We start from the raw sequence: 20,367 nt of genomic DNA on the forward strand, positions 1-20,367 counted from the left end.
GGTTTGGTTTCCTAGATGATCATATCATTGTGTTATTTATCTTTTCGCTGCTTTGCATGATATGATTGTTTGAAATTGTGATAACCTAGATTTGGAATTTAAACTAAGTAACAACTTGGCTAATTACCTAGGTTAATCCAATTATTTGGTTTTAAGGGGTCTAAAAACTATCAAATAATATTTTCCAAAGAGGTTTTCGCTTTTTATGGATTGATTTCCCGTTATGGCTATGGTAGAACAAGATCCAACCCTTATTGCGTTTCACAAAAGAACTACAAAACACCAAGGTCCTTTAATAAAGCAACAAGATATCAAGAACATCGTAGGCAAAGGACCCATGAAAGCATCTCCAGCAGAATCATCAAATTTTTGTACTGTTTGGAGAATAAATAGACTCTTTTACCTTTATCTACCAACTTTTTCAAATACATTTTCCAACAGACTCTTTATCTCATTCTCTATCTCATTTAAATATTATTTCTTCATTCATTAATTTTTTTTTTTAACAATTACACATCTTCCAACATTTTTTTATTCAATACCTAATTATTATAATAGTAAAAAAGGATTTGAAGAATGAACAGTAGCTCATCAGACTTGATGAGCTATTGTTCATGAGCCAAAAAATATTTCATGTATAAAGAGGCCATTGGAGCAGCATTTTGTGGTTATAGTCTCTAAAATAGAGAGTATTTTGTGTTTATTGATGCTATTGGAGATACTATGAGGTACAACAAAATCAAGCACATAATCCCCATTTACACAGTCGCTAATCAACAAAAATAACACACACATATATGGGAGGTAAGTCCATTGGGCAAAAGCCCGACCTGCTTGGTTAATTGGATTTTTGGGCTTTCACTGGCTTTTAAATGAGCTTGGATATTGGCTTTCTTATTTATTTTTTAATTTTTTAAAAGAGCTTGGACCAAAACCTCTTTTTGGTTTTATTTTAAAGCTTCATGTTTAAAATATAAATGTCTAAGATCTGATGAGGGGTACCCAGTAATATTGTATTGTGTGGCCTCCAAAAAAAAAAAAATAATAATAATAATAAAAGAAAGTTTGAATTGGTAAACTTATTTTTTTAATGGTTTTTATCCAGATGTAAACTAATAAAAATTTGTAAAAATATTATGGAAAAGATTTGTCGTTGTAGCATTATTTTCAAAAGAATTAAAAATATTGTTAACGAGGGCAAAAATGTAATTTTATAAGAAAAGATGGTTTGTGGGACCTTCTTTTCTTATAAAATTTTATCCATAATGATTTTTTTAAAATTTTTGATTTTAAATGATTCTTTTTTCATAGTACTGTTTTTTTATTTGTCATCAGGCCGGTTTCTATTGACTTAGTTTTTTAATTTTAAATAATTCCTTTCTGGTAATACTTTGTTTTTATTCGTCACCAGGGCCGGTTTTTACTGACCTGGTTTTCTTATTTTTATTTTTAATTAATTCTTTTTTGGTAATACTGTTTTTTTTTTTATTATTATTATTATTCGTCATCAGGTCCGGTTTTTATTGACATTTTCTTTTTTGAGAAGATGGTTTTTATTGACCACCTAACACTAGGTTTATGGTTACACCAAGTTGGCAAGCTAACGACACTCAGACACACCCCTTTAGGTCCAAGAAAGTCCAACCCGCAAGTCTTTTCACTAGTTTGCTACCGCATGCACATCCTCCTCCTCATCCAAAGTGGGCAAACTATCCAAAGCATATCTCTCACTATCTACTGGCTGTAATAAAGCTAAGAGTTTTTTAGTGAAGTTCTATTATTTATCAAAGTCCAATATGCTATAAATTTATATTTTCACACATTTGACTTTGCATTAAATACAAATCCGGACTCTTTGGTTCACACTACCTACTACCTAATTAATGTTTTAATTTTACTTGCTCAGAGAGAGAGAGAGAGAGAGAGAGAGAGAGAGAACCCGGTGCAACCTTTTTTCCATATAAGGAGGAGTTTCAACACGTCCAAGACCACAAAACTACACAGGCCAGTTCTACATTGTCCTGAAGTTCTAGCTAGACACAGAACACCTGTTTTGAGTGCTGCATATATGTCACAAAGGGTTCTTCGATTTCATCCATAAGAGGTGCATGACCACAAAATCTCATAGTTAGCCTCATATCAAAGCATTGAGGAGCCTAAGGGGACAACTTTAGGTAAGGTCTTTTGTTATATTTATTTAAATATTAATTTAGAAAAATAACTGACTTTTGACATCAATTTTTTCTTTTTCCATTTAAGAAAACATTCCAAGACCTCTAACTCTCAAATTTTATAGCATGTATCCTGTGGGGAAACAAAACAAACACATGTTTCAATTTTTTTTTTTTTGGATAAAAGTTTACAAGTCATGTAAATTAAATAGTTATTTATTAGTACTTGACTACAATAGTTGCATGCAACAGTGAAGAGAAGAGAGATCTAAGTGGTATCAGTTTCATCAAATCTTGATTGAAAGAAGCTATTAGAAAGAATGTGGAAGCTCAAGGTAGCAGAGGGTGGCAATGACCCTTACATCTACAGCACCAATGACTTTGTTGGAAGGCAGATATGGGACTTTGATCCTGAAGCTGGTACTCCAGAAGAGAGAGCTGAGATTGAAGAGGCTCGTCAAAATTTCTACAGGAATCGCTACCAAGTCAAACCCAGTGGCGATCTACTTTGGCGAATGCAGGTCCATACACTATGGCACAGTTTGAATCCATGTTTGCTGCGTTTTAAGTTTCTGCATTTTCCTCTTCTTCTTTTTTTTTTTTTTTTTTTTTTTTTTTGCACGCCTTTTCCCCAACAAGCAGTACTGTTCATGTACGGTATATAAACAATAGTAGCAACTTTTAACCGGTCTTTTGTGAACAGTACATCCGTGCACTATTTACGGACCCATAAATTTCATTTTTTATCAATTTTTTCATTAAAAATGGGTCCCATAGTGTCACACATTTAAAAATTATTTTACTATAGTGTTTTCGATTTTCAATTTTCAGTTTCAGCAAAATAAGTTCTATCCAAACAGACCCTACATCTCTCTCTACCCATCCTATCAATTCCAAAATTATTTCTTACTATTTCATCAAATAATCAAAGTAGTTTTTGGGTTAACTTATCATGGGGTGGAAGATTTGGAAGCCCTACAAGTTTTGCTATCTGCGCTATTGAGTTACATGTATTAGCCTTAGAATATGACTCATGTTCAGTGTCTTTTTGCACGGAATATCCAAAACTAGATATGTGTCGGAATGAGTAATGTCCAGTGCCAAAAAGGCATTGACTGAAGTTTCACCTTTAACTTTATAGATTACAATGCACACCTAGCATGACCTTACTTTATGATTAGTCAACGTTTAATTTCTCATTAATGTTTGGTAAATTGGCACCTAAAAGTTAAACGAACCAAATGCTTCGAAGTTTCCTTATCAATCATGCGTTGATTGTACTAAAAACCCTGAAGCAGGCTTCTTAGACTAGGAGCCAAATTAGAGATTAGACTATTTATTAATGGTGGTTTTTTTTTTTTTTTTTGAGAAACATTAATGGTGGTTTGAAGATACTATAGTTTGGTATGATATATTATATGTATATGGAGTTACTTTTAAGAGATCAATTTTTTAAATAAAAAACCTTAAATAATAGAAAAAAAAAAAAAAAAAAAAAAAAAAAAAAAAAAAAGAGAAGAAGAAGAAGAAGGAATTCAAAATGTTTGGCTGATTACTGCATACTTTACATTTTGAAAGAAAAAATTTTGATTTTTTTAGCATTTATTAACAGTCTTTTTTTAATAATAATAATAATAATAATAATAATGCTACACCCATAAACTATTTTGCAATATTTTTACAAACTGTTGATATAACCACTTTTTTATTGGCTTTCATCAAAGCCCACCATTAACACATCATCACATCATCAGTTTGTAAAAAAGTTTGTATCTCTAACATTATTACTCAATAATAATAATAATAATAGGCCTTTGTTAATGAATGTTTGCAGGCAGTATTTAAGATACATTAAACCCTTTATTAAATTATATTTTTATACATTTTTAAGAAAATAAAGTCAATATATCTAAAAAAGTATACATAATCACAATAAATTTATACGTGTAAGTCAATAAATTATAAAAAATTATATTTAATTATTTTCTTTGTTGGGTTGAAGATGCTGGCCCATTGTTTAATTATAGATGACACACCACTTCCAAATGCCTTAGTTATTGTGTATGTTGGATCAAATTTAATGGTGAAATATAGTAAGTGAGATTTTTGTCTACTCAATTAAATTATTAGTGCGATGAAGCTATTTTTGCTGTTTGTTATAGGAAATGAAATTCTACTTGTGGATACATGATAATCTATGAAGTTTCAAAATTTGATGATATTTGATTATAATGCTTAATAAATTTGTTGACACTAAGGTCATCTTTCTTTGTCAAAATAATTGTAGTTTTTGAGAGAGAAAAACTTTAAACAAACAATTCCCCCAGTAAAGATTGAGGATGGAGAGGAAATCACATATGACAATGCGACAGCTACATTGAGGAGGGCTGTCCATTTCTATTCAGCCTTGCAGGCTAGTGATGGCCATTGGCCTGCTGAAAATGCTGGCCCATTGTTTTTCCTTCCCCCCTTGGTGAGTTATATCATTATCATCTATTACTATCATTGTGAAAAACGCATTTTGGCTTACTTGTTTACAAAATATACATCAATAAAAACTTTTATACTGAACTAATAGTCCGTTTGGATTGAGGGAGAGGGAGGGGGAGTAGAGTAGAGTAAATTTAGTACAGAATTAGTTTATTTTTAACCAACTCTAATCTACTCTCCTCCACTCCCTCTCCTTCCCCTCTTTATCTAAACAGGCCATAAATCATCAAGAAAATAAACAAATTATAGCAAATCATGCTTATTGATACAATATCTTCTAGTTCGTGCAATGTATACTCCTAGAGCATCGTAGATTGATTTGACTATGAATTATATATTGTTTCCAATACACTGCAATTAGATTCTAAGATGCATGCTTGTGACTTATTATAGTTTTTAGATTGATGCAATTGCTAATTGTCTTGCATTTAATCCAAAAAAATGTAGGTATTTTGTATGTACATTACAGGACATCTTAATACAGTATTCCCAGCTGAGCATCAAAAAGAAATCCTTCGATACCTGTATTGCCATCAGGTACATATTCTTGGAAGTTTTAAAAGTTAGTAGTAAAGACAGAATCAAAGTTTCTGCTAGATTTGTTACTTCCCTTTTTTCTTGCAGTTCAAACTTTCCTTTATAACAACTATGTTGTAAATTTTGTATATTATTAGAACGAAGATGGTGGTTGGGGATTCCACATAGAGGGCCACAGCATGATGTTTTGCACAACTCTTAGTTACATTTGTATGCGTATGCTCGGGGAAGGACCTGAGGGTGGCAAGGACAATGCCTGTGCAAGAGCAAGAAAATGGATCCTTGATCATGGTGGAGTAACACACATACCTTCTTGGGGAAAGACATGGCTTTCGGTATGACCATATTCAGTAAAATTCAAATCTCAATAGACTTACATACTAAAAAAATTTGTACTGTAAACTAAAATCTAATCATACTCGTATTACCAATTTGGAAATGAATAGGTTAGGTTTCAAATATATACACTCTGGATGATAACTATATATGTTAAATAACTCAACTATGCAATGTTCCTTTATTCTAGATACTTGGTCTATTTGAATGGACTGGAAGCAATCCAATGCCCCCAGAATTTTGGATCCTTCCTTCATTCCTTCCCATGCATCCAGGTTTGTACAATATCTACTTACTGCTTCTATTTGAATTAGTCATCTCTACTTAAAGTTGCTACTACAAAGTTTTATTGGTTTTTGTTTTTTGAAATTTCATAATAAAACTTGCAACATTCAAAATGCTTATTTTACTTATAGCTTACCAATTGCTTTGCCCCTAAAATGTAGCCAAAATGTGGTGCTACTGTCGGATGGTGTACATGCCCATGTCATACCTTTATGGGAAAAGGTTTGTTGGCCCAATCACACCTCTCATTCTTCAATTGAGGGAGGAACTCTACAATGAACCTTATAATGAAATTAACTGGAAGAGTGTGCGTCATCTTTGCGCGCAGGTGAGTTTACCTTAATTTTCTCCTCATGGTTGATACTTTTTTGTTTTTTGGTAGATATGTTTTTAAATATTTCTTCCAATGCATTGATTATGTAAAACTATTATTACAGGAGGATATCTACTATCCCCATCCTTTGATACAAGATTTGCTTTGGGATAGTCTATACCTATTCACTGAGCCTCTTCTCACTCGTTGGCCATTTAACAAGTTGGTCAGAGAGAAGGCTCTTCAAGTAACAATGAAGCATATTCATTATGAAGATGAGAATAGTCGATACATTACTATTGGATGTGTAGAAAAGGTAATGTAACTTTACAATCAAGAAAAGCAATGGTGAGCATCTACTTAGGCTATGAAACAGTTTTCCTAATGTCATATGCTTTGAACAGGTTCTATGTATGCTTGCTTGTTGGGTTGAAGATCCAAATGGAGATTATTTCAAGAAGCATCTTGCTAGGATCCCAGATTACATATGGGTTGCTGAAGATGGAATAAAGATGCAGGTTAGTAGTTATATTTAGCAAAATAATTGTAGATTTTTGTTCCCTCTGTTGAAGATTTACATTTCACTTTATAATGAACTGTGTAAGAAGACATTCCCTAAATCGTACTATTTTAGGGTTGGTTATGTACACCAATATATACATTTAAACTTTAGCATGAGCCTAACCTATGGTTTTCAGGTTTTAAGTTTATAGTGCTGAGGTACCTTGCAATAAAATAAGTGCTTGCTAATTTTGATATTTTGTATGCAGAGTTTTGGTAGTCAAGAGTGGGATACTGGTTTTGCCATTCAAGCATTACTTGCTAGTAATCTTGTTGATGAAATTGGACCTACACTCGCAAGAGGACATGACTTCATAAAGAAATCTCAGGTTTGCTTTTCAATTCTTTTACCACCACTTAACCTTGATAATCAGGTCTACCTTTTGACCTTTTTTCTTTTATTTTTTTAAAAATATGTATGTATATATCCTGTATTCACTCAATCTAATTATTGCAATTTCCATGAAAAATTAAAAAGGTCAAAGACAATCCTTCTGGGGACTTCAAAAGCATGTACCGTCACATTTCCAAAGGATCGTGGACCTTCTCTGATCAAGATCATGGATGGCAAGTTTCTGATTGCACTGCAGAAGGTTTGAAGGTAATTTACTTTGTTTACATGATTCAATAAAGTCAAGTATTTCACCTCATCCATAATCACTGTGGTCCTCACCAAATATAATCTATTTCACAGTGTTGCTTGCTTTTCTCAATGATGCCTCCAGAGATTGTTGGTGAGCAAATGGAACCAGAGCAGTTCTATGATTCTGTCAATGTCCTACTTTCTCTACAGGTAAGGATTAACTTAGTTAATGTTGTATCTTCAAGAATATTTATTGTGCACTTGTGAGCAAGAATAAGAAATCCAAATTGCCATTGGTTTTACTACGGAACTAAAATTGCTCAACTACAGGAAAATTATTTTTCCAAATGCAATAGGTTTTGTTTTCTAAAGCTTCTTCTCCTAAACTTTTACCAATTCCAGTTGTAGCTACCATTACATTTGAACAATATGATAAAATTCTAAAGGCTTTTGAAACTCACTTTGCACAAACCGTGGAAGCTTCATTTCCCTCTAGTACATTGTTTATTTCTTAAGTATTTCACTTTGTTCAGATCAATAAGCTTTATTCTATGGCTTAATGTAGAGTAAAAATGGTGGTTTAGCTGCATGGGAGCCAGCAGGAGCATCAGATTGGTTGGAAGTAAGTAATTAACTCAGCAAATTGAATTGACCTTGAAATATTATTTTGGAAATACTTTGAAACTATCTAATTGCCGTTAAATTCACTCATTGACATATATTAATGGTATATTATTTTTCTTTTCCCCCCCTCAGCTGCTTAATCCAACTGAATTCTTCGCGGATATTGTTATTGAGCATGAGTATGTTGAATGCACTGCATCAGCAATCCAGGCTTTAGTTTTGTTTAAAAAATTATATCCCGGGCATAGGAGAAAAGAGATTGAAAACTTCATTAAAAATGCGGCACGCTTCCTTGAAGACATACAAATGCCAGATGGTTCATGGTTTGTTCCTCCATTGGTTTATTAGATATGTTTGAAACGATTGGTGTTTATAAAAAAGAAGTATTACAGAAGGTCACTTACATGATAAAGCATTTTGACAGGTATGGAAATTGGGGAGTTTGCTTCACTTATGGTTCATGGTTTGCACTTGGAGGTCTGGCTGCTGCTGGCAAGAGTTACAACAATTGTCCAGCTATGCGCAAAGGTGTTGACTTCCTACTTAGAACACAGAGAGATAATGGTGGTTGGGGAGAAAGCTACCTTTCTTGCCCAAAAAAGGTAAATGCTTCGACATGGAATGTGCTTCTTGATAAATTTTCATAATATCTTTAATTCCATCACTGTTTTTAAAAGTTCAACCATCTTTAACAACACACACCATATTGTTTCCCAAATTGTTATGAAGGGTAAAATTTTGGTCAGCTAAGTTATCGTGGATCAAGAAGTTAAAGAAATGTCTTAGTGTTTTGTACTGATGAGAATTTGTAGATACTAGATAATTTTGATAAAAAGTTCTCTGTCCTTTATTTTATAGGAATATGTACCTCTAGAAGGCAACCGATCAAATTTGGTGCATACTGCATGGGCAATGATGGGTCTTATTCATTCTGGACAGGTCAGTTAGTAGTCTGAAAATGTAGAGTTATACCTCTCATACTATCTTTTCATATTCTTTTATTTCATAACTCTGATATTAAAACCTTATTTGTGATAGGCTGAAAGAGACCCAACACCTCTTCACCGTGCCGCAAAGCTGATAATAAATTCTCAAATGGAAGATGGTGATTTTCCTCAACAGGTACATATCTTTAATTTACATCTATAGCTCCAAACAATCAAAAAATGAAAAAGATAATAATTAATAATCATAAAAAATAAAAATATATATATATAAAAAAAAAAGAGAGAAGAAAGGAGATTGACATGTTACACTATGAACACATTTAGCCCCCAAAAAATAATCTAAATGGGTGCTAGGTAATTGAAACAATAATTTTGTCTTAAAGAGGTTAGAAGAGAAAGACAAAGCAACAAAACAATATGGAAGTATATATGCTTGCATAGTGCTAGTGTTTATAACAATTTATCTCATTTTTATGGCAGGAAATCGCTGGAGTGTTCATGAAGAATTGCATGTTACACTATGCAGCATACAGAAATATATATCCATTGTGGGCTCTTGCAGAATACCGCAAGCTTGTCCCATTACCATCTAGAAATGCTTAAGTGAAGCAGTGAATTTTGTAGTTCAAGAAATGTATGAATGACAATGATATAAAATCCAACAGTGAATTCTCTTACCATTGTGTAACCTTTTTTTTCTCTCTTCCCTAAGGGGCTATTTATGTTTGTATAGAAATTTAAATACACTGGATAAAAGAAATGAGAAGTTCTTCCTTCCACGTGTAGAAGCAAGGCTTGCATAATGTTGTATCACTGGATAATAAAGTAAATGAGAAATTCTTCCATGTATTATACCAACCTTTTGCTCTTAAACTCTGTGCACAATGAAACTACTTCTTTTCAATTATTCCATGTGAAAGCTCGGATTTGTGTTAAAATAAAAGAGCTTGTTCAGACCCCCAATTAAAAATTACGGCTAGATTGCTTTTACTTTTACTTAATCAAAGTGCGGAACAAAAGTAAATGTACGCAATGAACTGATACTACTCTAGAGCATAAACATGAACAACAAACAATAAAAGTAAAGCATAAGAGTAAGGGAAGAGAGATGCAAATACAAGATAACACCAAGATGTGTTATTAAAAAGGAAACCGAAGAACTCGACAAAAAACCTCTCTGTGACCCTCCAAGTCGAAATTGATCCACTAAAGAATAAAGTTGGAGTACACGAATAACAAAAACCCCTCCAAACCTAGTCTACCCAATCATGGACAAACGCAGTGTTTTAAGCCGGGAGGGGGGTGGAGATGAGCGAAAAAAAATTTTCAAATACGCATTCATATAGTATTAATAAACTATCAACCAAGACAAATACAAAAAAATCATTGTTTCTAAATATATTACGATACAATCTACTAACAAAAACAAAAGACATGAAACACTACTGTTTCTTTATGCTATCATCTATGAAAAGGGAACTCGACGCTCTTTCAAATCTTCAAAATCATCTACTATTGAATCCAAACTAAATGTCGAGGCTATATCCTTTTCAATGTATAACATCAAAGAGTCCGTCAAAAAATCATTTTCCATTTTGTTTCGAAGGTTAGTTTTGACAACTTTCATAGCTGAAAATGCTCGCTCTATAGTGGCAATAGAAACTGGAAGAGTAAGCACAAGTCTCACCATTCTATAAACAGGTTTGTAGTGTTCTGAATTTCCAGTTCTCACTAACCATTGAGACAACTCAGATAAATTTTTCAATTTTTTGAACTCTGGATCTTGGACTCCATTATGCTCAAAATAATAAAGCTCCTTCTCCAACACTTGTTTGTCATAATCTGTGAAATCTTGTGGATAGAAATTCTTTACCAACAAACAAAGATCACTAATTCTGAAAGATTTTAATGCCTCTCAAGTTTCTAAATCTAAGCTAAGCCTAAGTAACTCCATTGCATCTTCATTAAACTGATAATTTAGTTCCTGTAATTGAGAATCTATTGTAGCATAAAAAATATTTACTCGATAATGACGCTCATTTGTAACGTTATCTTACTGATTACAAGCTTGACCTCACCTCGCAACATAACGAGCATTCATATCCAGGACATTAATGCAATACTTCTCACAAAATGATATTACAGTGGTAAGTAAGCCATCCCATCCATTATCTCTAAATTTTTGGATAAGTGCTTTAGTAGATGAAACTAAATGCATGACATTTAAAATGTCTTGAAATTGGCTTTGCAAAGCTTGACAAAGTTTATCAGTGATCTCCATAGTTTCCTTCTCAAGATGCAAGATGAAGACAAATTCAAATGAAGTTAAACCATCATAAGCTGACTCTCCTTTTGCCCGATGTTCTCCATCAATCGCATCATCAATTATATTTTGTAAAACTTCAACAGTTGAAGTAAACATCCTTAATAAGCTAGAAACTGATCTAAAATGTGAACTCCAACATGTTTCTACAGGTCGTTGTAAAGTGCCAATTTGATTAAGTCCACTTCCAGTCTCAAGCTCTTCAAGATCAATCAAACGTGTTATTTCATTAGCATTGGCAACTCTCAATTGCTCATTGCGCTTGCATGAAGCATTAATAATTTTGATCAGAAAAAGCAATGTAAGAAAAAAATGACTAATGGGAACAACTTGTTTTGATGCTTCTACTAATGCCAATTATAAGCGATGTGCAAAACAATGGATGTAGTAAGCATATGGGCAATCATTCAAAATCAAAACCTGTAATCCATTCCACATACCTCGCATGTTGCTTGCTCCATCATATCTTTACCCTCGAATATTTTGTATATCTAAGCAATGTTGAGATAACAAAGAATATATCCCTTCTTTAGAGTCAAAGCCACAGTGTCAACAACATGAATAAGCCCAAAAAAACGTTCTTTCACAAAGCCTTCTGCATCAACATATCTAAAAATCACAACCATTTGCTCTTTCATGGACTCATCATGAGCTTCATCAACCATTATGCAAAACTTTGCATCACCAATTTCTTCCCGAATGGCCTTCTTCACTTTGGTTGAGAAAACAAGTAGAATTTCCTTTTGAATCCTAAGTGATGTGTAGATTGCATTTTTGGGAGCTTTTTCTATTATTTTAGCAACCTTTTCATTCCAAAAAGTCACAATACCCAATGATTCATGAAAGTTCCCACGATTTAATGAACTAAAACTTTTATCTCGACCTCTAAAAACTATAGCTTGAAAGGCAAGATATCAGAAAATAAAAATTGTGGCCTTTAGTTGCAACCGATTATTTGCAATTTGTTCAGTAGTGAAATGATCAACTACCCTTTGCAAATGCTATGATTAGTTCATCAAATCCTTACACATTTGCTTAGCAACTCTATGAGCTGAGTTAGGATCTTTTCCTATATGACCTTAAAAATAACAATCTTTGCCCCCAACCTTTTTCCAATTTCTAAATCCACCAACAATGAATGTATTTTGTCCCACAACCACATTTGGATTATGAAAGACAAAGCAGGGTAGACAATAAACTACATCTGTTGTAGGAGAATATTCAAGCCCATTTGAATTATTTCTAAACCAAGAAGCTTGAAAGCTACGATTGCGCTTTCCACTTTTTTTGAATGTCTCTAGAGGAGGTTGGTGCGGACCTTTTTTAATGTAAGCCTGTCGAATTTCATCACGTTGATTAACATGATATTCCCATATTTGTTTGCGTGTTCCGGGATCATAATCCAAAGAATCAAGGTCAATTCTTTGAAATTGTGTTTGAGAGATTGGAACATCCACATTTTCCGGAATTGGAACATCCACATTTTCTAGAATTGGAATAGCAACATTAGTTGTTGGCAATTCCACGTTGACTTCGGAAGAATTTGAAGTTGAACCTTTTCTTTTGAAAAAATCAAGCATTGTAGTTGATTTTTTCATGATCTACAAATAAAATAAAAATCATATAAGAATCACCGTTATTTTCTTAAATTTGTGTGACAATTTTTTATATTATATGATTTGTTTTTTTCTTTTTGTCTTTGGTTTGCCTTTATTTATGTCTTTGTGTTTGGTCTACCTTTATTTATGTCTCTGTGTTGTCTCTGCCTTTATTTATGTCTTTTGTGTCTTTGTGTTGTCTCCATCTTTCTAATTCTGACCCACTAATCCAATGAATCCCACTACCAACACTACTAACAAAAACTTTTCTTAAATTTACCTTCTTCTTTTTTTTTGTCACTTATCCGTTGCCCAACTCCACTTGTCCCTTTTATGCCCAACTACCAGTCAACTAAGAAAAAACTATCTCTACAAACTCTACTCTCTCTCTGTATCTCTCTTATCTATATAATGCAAGAGAGAGTCACAAATACAAAGTGACAGAGTCACAAAGCCAAAAAGCCCCCCCCCCCCAAAAAAAAAAAAAACACCACAGCCACAAGCAGCACAGATTCAATTCACAATCACCATTCACCAACATCAGTTCAGTTCATCACTCATCAGTAAAAACACAAACATGAAACACCACAAGTCCACAAGGCACAAGCATAGTTTCTATGAATCTCAGATTCTCAGATCACAAGGTTTTGAAAATTTGAAGGAAAAGATAAGAGTAAATACTTGTGAACTATGAAGGCTCGAAGCTAGGCTAGCTAGGTAGATTGAGCAATTGGCGGCGGCAGCGGCAAGTGGGTCTCTTCTCGCGTGGGTTTCGCTCTCGCTGGTGTGGGTACTGTTGTATTGGACTGGGTCTCGCTCTGGTCTCGCTCTTTGTCTCGCTTCGTCACGGTGACACGGCTCTTTGTCTCTCTCCATCACGGCAACATAGCTCTATGATCCGTGATCAAGATGGCTCTGCTCTGAGTACTCTCTATCTTTATCTCTATCTCTCTGTCTCGCAGCTCTTGCCTCTCACTTTCCTTTCTTTTCTTTTCTTTTCCTTTATTTTTTGCTTTCTCCGTTTGGTTTTGGATTGTTGAAAGCCGAGGGTTTTTTTTTTTTTTTTTTAAGATTTACATGGATCATGGGCTCTGCCCTGAGCTTGTCGGATGATGGGAAGGGGTTCATGATTTTTGGGAGGGGGGCCTAAGCTAAAATCTCAGGGGGGCCTAAGCCCCTTTTTTTTTTTTTTTGGGTCTAGTGGGGGCTCGAACCCCCTTAGCCCTTTACCTGTGTCCGTCCCTGTACCCAATGTACTTGAACCCTCCAAGCTCCTGCTACCAACGGACTTCTCGGAGTCATGTCTTCACTAGCTTTTTGGATCCCGCAATACGCCCGATTGCATCTGCCAAGCCTCACCAGCTTCTTTTGGCAAATCTCTAAATCTTCCCTAGCTCCAAAACACTCTATACTTTGAATAGGTGTGGGTTGTTTTTGGGTACAAAACTCCTCTTAAGGTATGGCAATGAGAGAGGGAAGGAGAAGATGTTACAATGATTTCTCACTAAGGATAAGTAGCTCTCTCTCTAAACGATGAGTGTCTTGTGTTGTAGAAAACCTATTTATGGTTTTTCTCTCTAAAATGACCTCTCATACTTTTGTGGGTAATGAGGGTATATATAGTATGGGTGAAGGGTAAGAAAGTCACACTTAAAATCCTTCGGGAAGAACGTTTCGTGAGTATTTCGCAAGAAGGCCTTACCAACGAGACACTCATGACATCGATAGCCTGGGATGACTCTTCAGTTTCTAGCATGTGCTTCTCACATGCCCTTTTCGCGTGATACTCTTCTCACGAGTTAGTCGCAAAATTACACTAATTCTTCATTTCATGCTCGATTCTTCACCAATTTAATACTAAACCCAATATAATAAAATCCCACAAAATACAAGAAACAAAATTAAAGCAATTACAACACTTTTTGTTATGGAATAAAGCCAACATAAAACATAGTTGTAAATCACAACTTTACAAGAAATGGTGAAATAATGATTCTCAAAAAAAAAAAAAGAAAAAAGAAAAAGAAAAAGAAATGGTGTAATAAAAATTCAAAATACACTACTCAGAAAGCATAAAATAAAAAACTCTTTTAGCGCCCCCACACACACACGGAAAAATCGAATTATGCTTTTCAATAATGATTTCTTTATTTACCTTTACTTATTATCATTTAAAAATCAGGGCAGGGTTATTGATATAACTGATATCTGATTGAGTCAAAATCAAACCCATCCAATCTATAATCATATATAGGTTATTAGTAATATATCTTTTTGTTTTTAATTATTGTTCATACTTTTGTTGTTGGTTAGTTAGTAACTAACGTGGTTGACTTGATTTTGTAAGCTTAGCCTATGTTACATCAAGTGCTATTACCAATTTTATTTCAAAAAATCTGCTAACTAATGATATAATAATGAATGAAAGTGCATGATTGATATCACAACCAAGGTTGTTAGTTTCGTACTGTACTGGTGCCTGAAACGGTACAGAAACATCCTTCCTTCGTACCGGTTTAAATACCGGCAGTACCGCGAGCGTTTTGGTTGTACCAGAAGAAATGCCATATTTCGGCTGGAAGATGGATATCGGCCCGAAACAAAAACACAGATTTCTATGTAATTTTTCACTCGCCTAAGATAATTTCTCAACAAATATAACGATCTGATGCATCTCTCTTTGTCTCTCTCGTATCTTGGTCTCAACAAATTTCACGTCTGTATTCCTCTAATCTTCTTCGCTTTTTTATGTCTTCATTGTTTCTCAAATTGTTTTGCTTTGGGTGCCCACATGATGACTGACCAAAGGTGAGATAAGACTTGCTTTTTGAAATTTGAAATGAGATAAGAATCAATGGAGGTAGCCTTGTGGAGGAGATAAAATCAAGATAAAAATATAGAAAGATAAATTGTAAAAGTAAAAGAGAATGAGTGGAGGTGAAAAAAAAAGTGAGTTATTAAAAACTATTTGTTGGCAAATGGTAGTTGAAAATTGAGATCCGTGTACCAAAACAGAAATAAAAATGTAATCTTCACAGTATTTTTATAACACTTTCACAATAAGTTTTAAGTTTCAGGTTGTTAAGGGTTTTTATTAGTGGGGCAAAAAGGTCATTTTAGTGGTAAATTCAAATTAGAACCAATAACAAATAGTCACCTATGATTTTGTTAGGTTCTAAATGTTTAGACCAATTGGCAAATCGTGAACACAAACTTGTCTAGATATAGATCTTAAAGTCTATAGGTTTTATTAGACAATGCTCAATGTGATTCAAGTCAAGATTCAAGAACATACAAGCTGCAGGAAGAAGATTTCATAATCTGTCTGGTTCGATCGATCGAAAGACAGGCTCGATTGATCGAAAGTCGTATCTGCAGAATTTTAATTAAGCCCAAACAGCAGTTCAAGCCCATTTAGGATTAGGGTTTCTAATCTACTTCTCCCAATATATAAAGGAAACCTTAAGCACGTTTTTATGTGGCTTTTCAAAGAGAAAAGAGTGTGCCTCTTTTGTATTTAGGGTTTTGTTCCTAAAAGGCTCTCTTATGTCTTCTACTGGTGCTATTCCTTGAAGAATCTTAAGATCCAGTGTTGTAGAAGTTGCTGTCTTCTCTTGTCATCAAAGGTGTTGATGATCTAAACCTTCAAGGGTGGTCTTGGAGTCACAAACAGAAGAGTTTGTGTTGCTAAACCTTTGAGTGGGATCTCAAAGTCACAAACGGGGGTGTTTGTGTTTTGCAAAGGCCAAAGAAAGAAGGAGTTCGTGGATTCGGAGCTTGCACGTGGTCGTGTCAGTAAGTTCTACTGGTTGGTAACAATAAGAAGTCAAGTGTGGGGGCTTGTAAGTCTTATTGTATGAACTTCGATTCTTTCTAGTGGATTTGCTTTTTACCTTAAGGATAGCTAGGTTAACTCCTCCCCAGGTTTTTTTACCGATTTGGTTTTCCTAGGTTATCATATCATTGTGTTATTTATCTTTCCGCTATTATGCATGATATGATTGTTTGATTGTGATAACCTAGACTTGTAATTTGGACTAAGTAATCACTTGGCTAATTACCTAGGTTAATTTGATTGTGGTTTTAAGGGGTCTAAAAACTATCAAGTGGTATCAGAGCGGGTTGCTCTTTTGTTTTAGATCTTTTGATCTAAGAGCTGATCCTTGACCCCTATTATCATGGATAATTTGAAGTGTCTTTCTGATCATGTTTATGCTCATGCTTCTGTTGATTTTATTGATGCCTGTGAAACTCTTCGTAAGGAATTATTGAAATCTATGAAAATTGCTAAGAAATTCAAGGAAAAGTTAAAATTGGCTAATCTTAAAAAAGAGGAATTGATTGTTAGATTAGATGAATCTAATAAAAAGAATGAATTTTTGAGAAATCAAATTTCCTCTCAAGATGAGAATATGAAAAGCTTGGAAAAAGAGTTAGTTGAATCTAAAGCTAAAATTGAAAATTTGACTAGTACCAAGCCTGCTGTTGATAACAGAAGTGTTTCTGTTTCTCTTAAGTCTAAAACTGAGAAAGTTTATATCCCTCATTTCAAGAGGAATAATAAAGAAAATACTTATTTTGCTAGGTTAGACAAAGGTAAATATTCTGATGTAGACGTTGAAGTTTCTAAACCTATGTCTAAACCTACTGTTAGAAAGCACAATAAATCTGTTTTTGTGTCTACCTGTCACCTTTGTGGTGTTGTTGGTCATATTAGACCAAATTGTTCTTTGTTAAGGCAAAAACCAAAATTTGAGACTAGATTTGTTCTTAGAAATACTGATGTTCCTAATTTTGTTCCTGTTTGTCACTTTTGTGGTGTCCATGGTCACATTTGTCCTAATTGTCATAAATTGAAATTTAAGCATTCAATGTTTCAATCTAGGATATGTGATGATATTTCTCCTACCATAAGTCCATATAAATTGCTTCATATTCTTTTGAAAAATTTGAGCTTGTTGGCTTGTGAAAGAAATTTGCAAGATTTTAGTCTTTCTCAGAAGATTGGTATAATTCCTCAAATACACTCTGCTTCTCATGAATTTTCACCTACAAAGCCGAAGACTCGTGCTATATGGGTGAGAAAAGATTCTCCAAGGTGAGTGTTGCTAACTTGTCCCTGATTTAATTCTTTCAATATATTGTGGACATGTTTTGTTTCTGTTTTTGGTCGTGTTTTTTTTAGGTTGTTTTTTATTTAAAAAAAAAATCCAAAAACATTGAAAATTTTCAAAAAGACAAAAATATTTTATTTTGTGTCTAGTTTTTCTTTTTGAGGATTACATGAATTGTGATATCTCTCTCTGGATTTAGAACATGCTTGACATTATGGAGAAACTTGAATAGTATGTGTTAAATAAGTGCTAAGTTTTTTTTTTTCTGATTTTGTATGAGTATGTACTAATTTGTACATGTACTCAAAGGTTAATTAAGAAATTGATATTTCTTGTTTGTGTACTCTCTATAGCTTAGTTAAGCACTGTCATGCATTGCATTTGCATTGTTCATTTAGCATAATGTGTGCTTTTTGTTTTTGGTCATAAATTTTTTAAAAGCAAAAAGATTTTTGTCTTTTTCACATCTTGGATTTATAATCAAGGATTGGCTATATTATCTTTACATAACAAGTTTATGTACCTTGTTTAGCTTGGGTGAGCTTCTTTTATTGCACTTTACTAATTTGAGCTTTGTAGTGCATGTTGTGTGGGAGATGTTTATAGTTTTTGATCACTTTGTCTTGATCTTGAAGTCACATGTTTTTGACTGTTGGACTTGAACCTTTTGAGAAAGGCATAAATAACTATCTTACCATTGTTCACTAGCCAATCATGAACACCTTATTGCATATCATAAGATTCTGTGCTCGAGAAAATGTAACACATGCACAAAAAGAACATAAGGTGTAACCTCGGTTTAATTGCTTAATACTTAAAATTGATGTGTACTATTAGGCTTGATGCCAAATCACATAATTAAAATCGGTGTATATTATGAAGCATAAAATCAAGAAACTTACATGATTGCAAGCTTATGATCTAGGAGATGTGGGAGTTATATGATATAACTCTTTAGGTGATAGTCTCTTTCAAATTCTATGTAATGAATTTTGTAGACTTTGTAATTGATTTCTATTTATATATCACCTCACATGTATCTCAAGTTTATGCTAGTTGCACACACTACACAAGTTACTCTTTGCTAAACTTGGTACATTATATTGTGTGTGATCTTGTTGTAGCCATCCAAGATTACATGTTCCTGGATTTTGATGCAAATGTCTTTAATATTTGAGTTTTGGAGACAAATTGATTAAAAAATCTTGTCTTTGGAAGATCTGGGTTGAATTCAAGTGTTTTTGAAAAACTTTTAATCTCATACTCATGCATTTCATTCATGAAATATTGTGCTTTGAGGAGTTTCTGCATTAAATTGCTCTGTTTTTTCAAAAAATTGATTTTTCCATGCATCATTTATGTTTAGGATTCACATGCATTGCACTGTTTCTGCATCCATCTTACAGTTTTGCAGTCATATCTCTCATTGTTTTCACATATAACATGCATACACTTTGCTACATTGTGTACTCAACTTGATCAAAAATTGATTAATGAATTTTTGAGCTATGTACTTTCTAGTATATGCATTTTTTATGTGTGAACTGTAGAAAATATTTTTCTTAAAAAATGTGATGGATAATCAATGTGCAAATATTTTCTCTACTCATGCAACTGTTTATGGGTCAAATAGTGCCATGTTTGCATTTTATTGAAAGAGAGAATATTTTTTCTTCATGTGTATCCTCAACTTAGTTTTTTTTTTTAAACTTGGTTTGTGTCTTTTTATTTATCCCCACCCCCTTTATTTTTCCCCAAAACTGTTTTTCCCAAAACTTGTTTTGTTTTTCCTATTTTTATAGGGGGAGAATTTTTTTTTAACCTTTGTGGTTCTTAGGGGGAGTTGTTGCTCTTCATAGGGGGAGTTGTCTCTATTTTCTCTTACTCTGTTACGTATGTTTTCTGTCTACCTTCTGATTAGGTAGACTTTGTTAATACCTGACAAAAAGGGGGAGACATAGATTGACCTGTTTGTTTTGTTTAAGGGGAGAATATAAAAAACTTTTTATTGTATCTAACTTAGGGGGGGGGGAGTTAGTTTATTTTTTTATATATATTCTATTTCATATTATTGTTTATATGTCTTTCTTTCCACACATACGGTGATGTGTTTGTTCAGTGTTTCAGGAAAGACAGGTGCATTCTGATCAAGACCTTCTACCTCTTCTTGCAACTTCTAGGTTAGGAGTCTTAGATTGGGATTTGTGATGTAATTGGGTATTTTATTGTATTGGGTTATTCTTGTATTTGAGCATTTCATTTTGTATGAAAGTTTTGTCACGAATTGCCAAATGGGAAGTTTGTTAGGTTCTAAATGTTTAGAACAATTGGCAAATCGTGAACACAAACTTGTCTAGATATAGATCTTAGAGTCTATAGGTTTTATTAGACAATACTCAATGTGATTCAAGTCAAGATTCAAGAACATACAGGCTGCAGGAAGAAGATTTCATAATCTGTCTGGTTCGATCAATCGAAAGACAGG

General features: G+C 33.6%; 2 protein-coding genes across 2 annotated transcripts; one reads left to right on the plus strand and one right to left on the minus strand.

Moving 5' to 3' along the window:
* The first annotated feature begins 2,075 nt into the window (after positions 1 to 2,075).
* On the plus strand, positions 2,076 to 9,705 carry LOC115989786 (beta-amyrin synthase-like). Its single transcript, XM_031113655.1, has 18 exons — positions 2,076 to 2,174; positions 2,424 to 2,692; positions 4,459 to 4,644; positions 5,109 to 5,198; positions 5,336 to 5,533; positions 5,725 to 5,809; positions 5,981 to 6,147; positions 6,257 to 6,448; positions 6,537 to 6,650; positions 6,903 to 7,022; positions 7,172 to 7,294; positions 7,388 to 7,486; positions 7,842 to 7,898; positions 8,033 to 8,223; positions 8,325 to 8,502; positions 8,759 to 8,839; positions 8,939 to 9,022; positions 9,328 to 9,705. Exons 2-18 carry the CDS (start codon positions 2,492 to 2,494, stop codon positions 9,448 to 9,450), a joined length of 2,289 nt encoding a protein of 762 aa, XP_030969515.1. The 5' UTR covers positions 2,076 to 2,174; positions 2,424 to 2,491; the 3' UTR covers positions 9,451 to 9,705.
* A 607-nt stretch (positions 9,706 to 10,312) lies between these two features.
* Positions 10,313 to 11,631, minus strand: LOC115991368. Its single transcript, XM_031115070.1, has 3 exons — positions 11,611 to 11,631; positions 11,069 to 11,431; positions 10,313 to 10,714 (listed from the first exon to the last, which is right to left on the minus strand). The coding sequence occupies exons 1-3, from the start codon at positions 11,629 to 11,631 to the stop codon at positions 10,313 to 10,315; spliced, it is 786 nt and encodes a 261-aa protein (XP_030970930.1).
* Positions 11,632 to 20,367: the final 8,736 nt, after the last annotated feature.

The sequence above is a fragment of the Quercus lobata genome, chromosome 5 (assembly GCF_001633185.2).
Source record: "Quercus lobata isolate SW786 chromosome 5, ValleyOak3.0 Primary Assembly, whole genome shotgun sequence".
NCBI lineage: Eukaryota > Viridiplantae > Streptophyta > Magnoliopsida > Fagales > Fagaceae > Quercus > Quercus lobata.

Excerpts from the sequence above, each read along its gene's own strand:
- LOC115989786 (XM_031113655.1), top strand. The coding sequence starts at position 2,492 with ATGTGGAAGCTCAAGGTAGCAGAGGGTGGCAATGACCCTTACATCTAC. Across the intron at positions 5,810-5,980 it reads ATTCCTTCCCATGCATCCAG|CCAAAATGTGGTGCTACTGT; the intron begins GTTTGTACAATA and ends CCTAAAATGTAG. Across the intron at positions 7,023-7,171 it reads ACTTCATAAAGAAATCTCAG|GTCAAAGACAATCCTTCTGG; the intron begins GTTTGCTTTTCA and ends AAAATTAAAAAG.
- LOC115991368 (XM_031115070.1), bottom strand. The coding sequence starts at position 11,631 with ATGGAGCAAGCAACATGCGAG. Across the intron at positions 11,432-11,610 it reads TGGAGCAAGCAACATGCGAG|CGCAATGAGCAATTGAGAGT; the intron begins GTATGTGGAATG and ends GCTTCATGCAAG. Across the intron at positions 10,715-11,068 it reads AATTTCAAGACATTTTAAAT|AATTTCTATCCACAAGATTT; the intron begins GTCATGCATTTA and ends TTGTTGGTAAAG.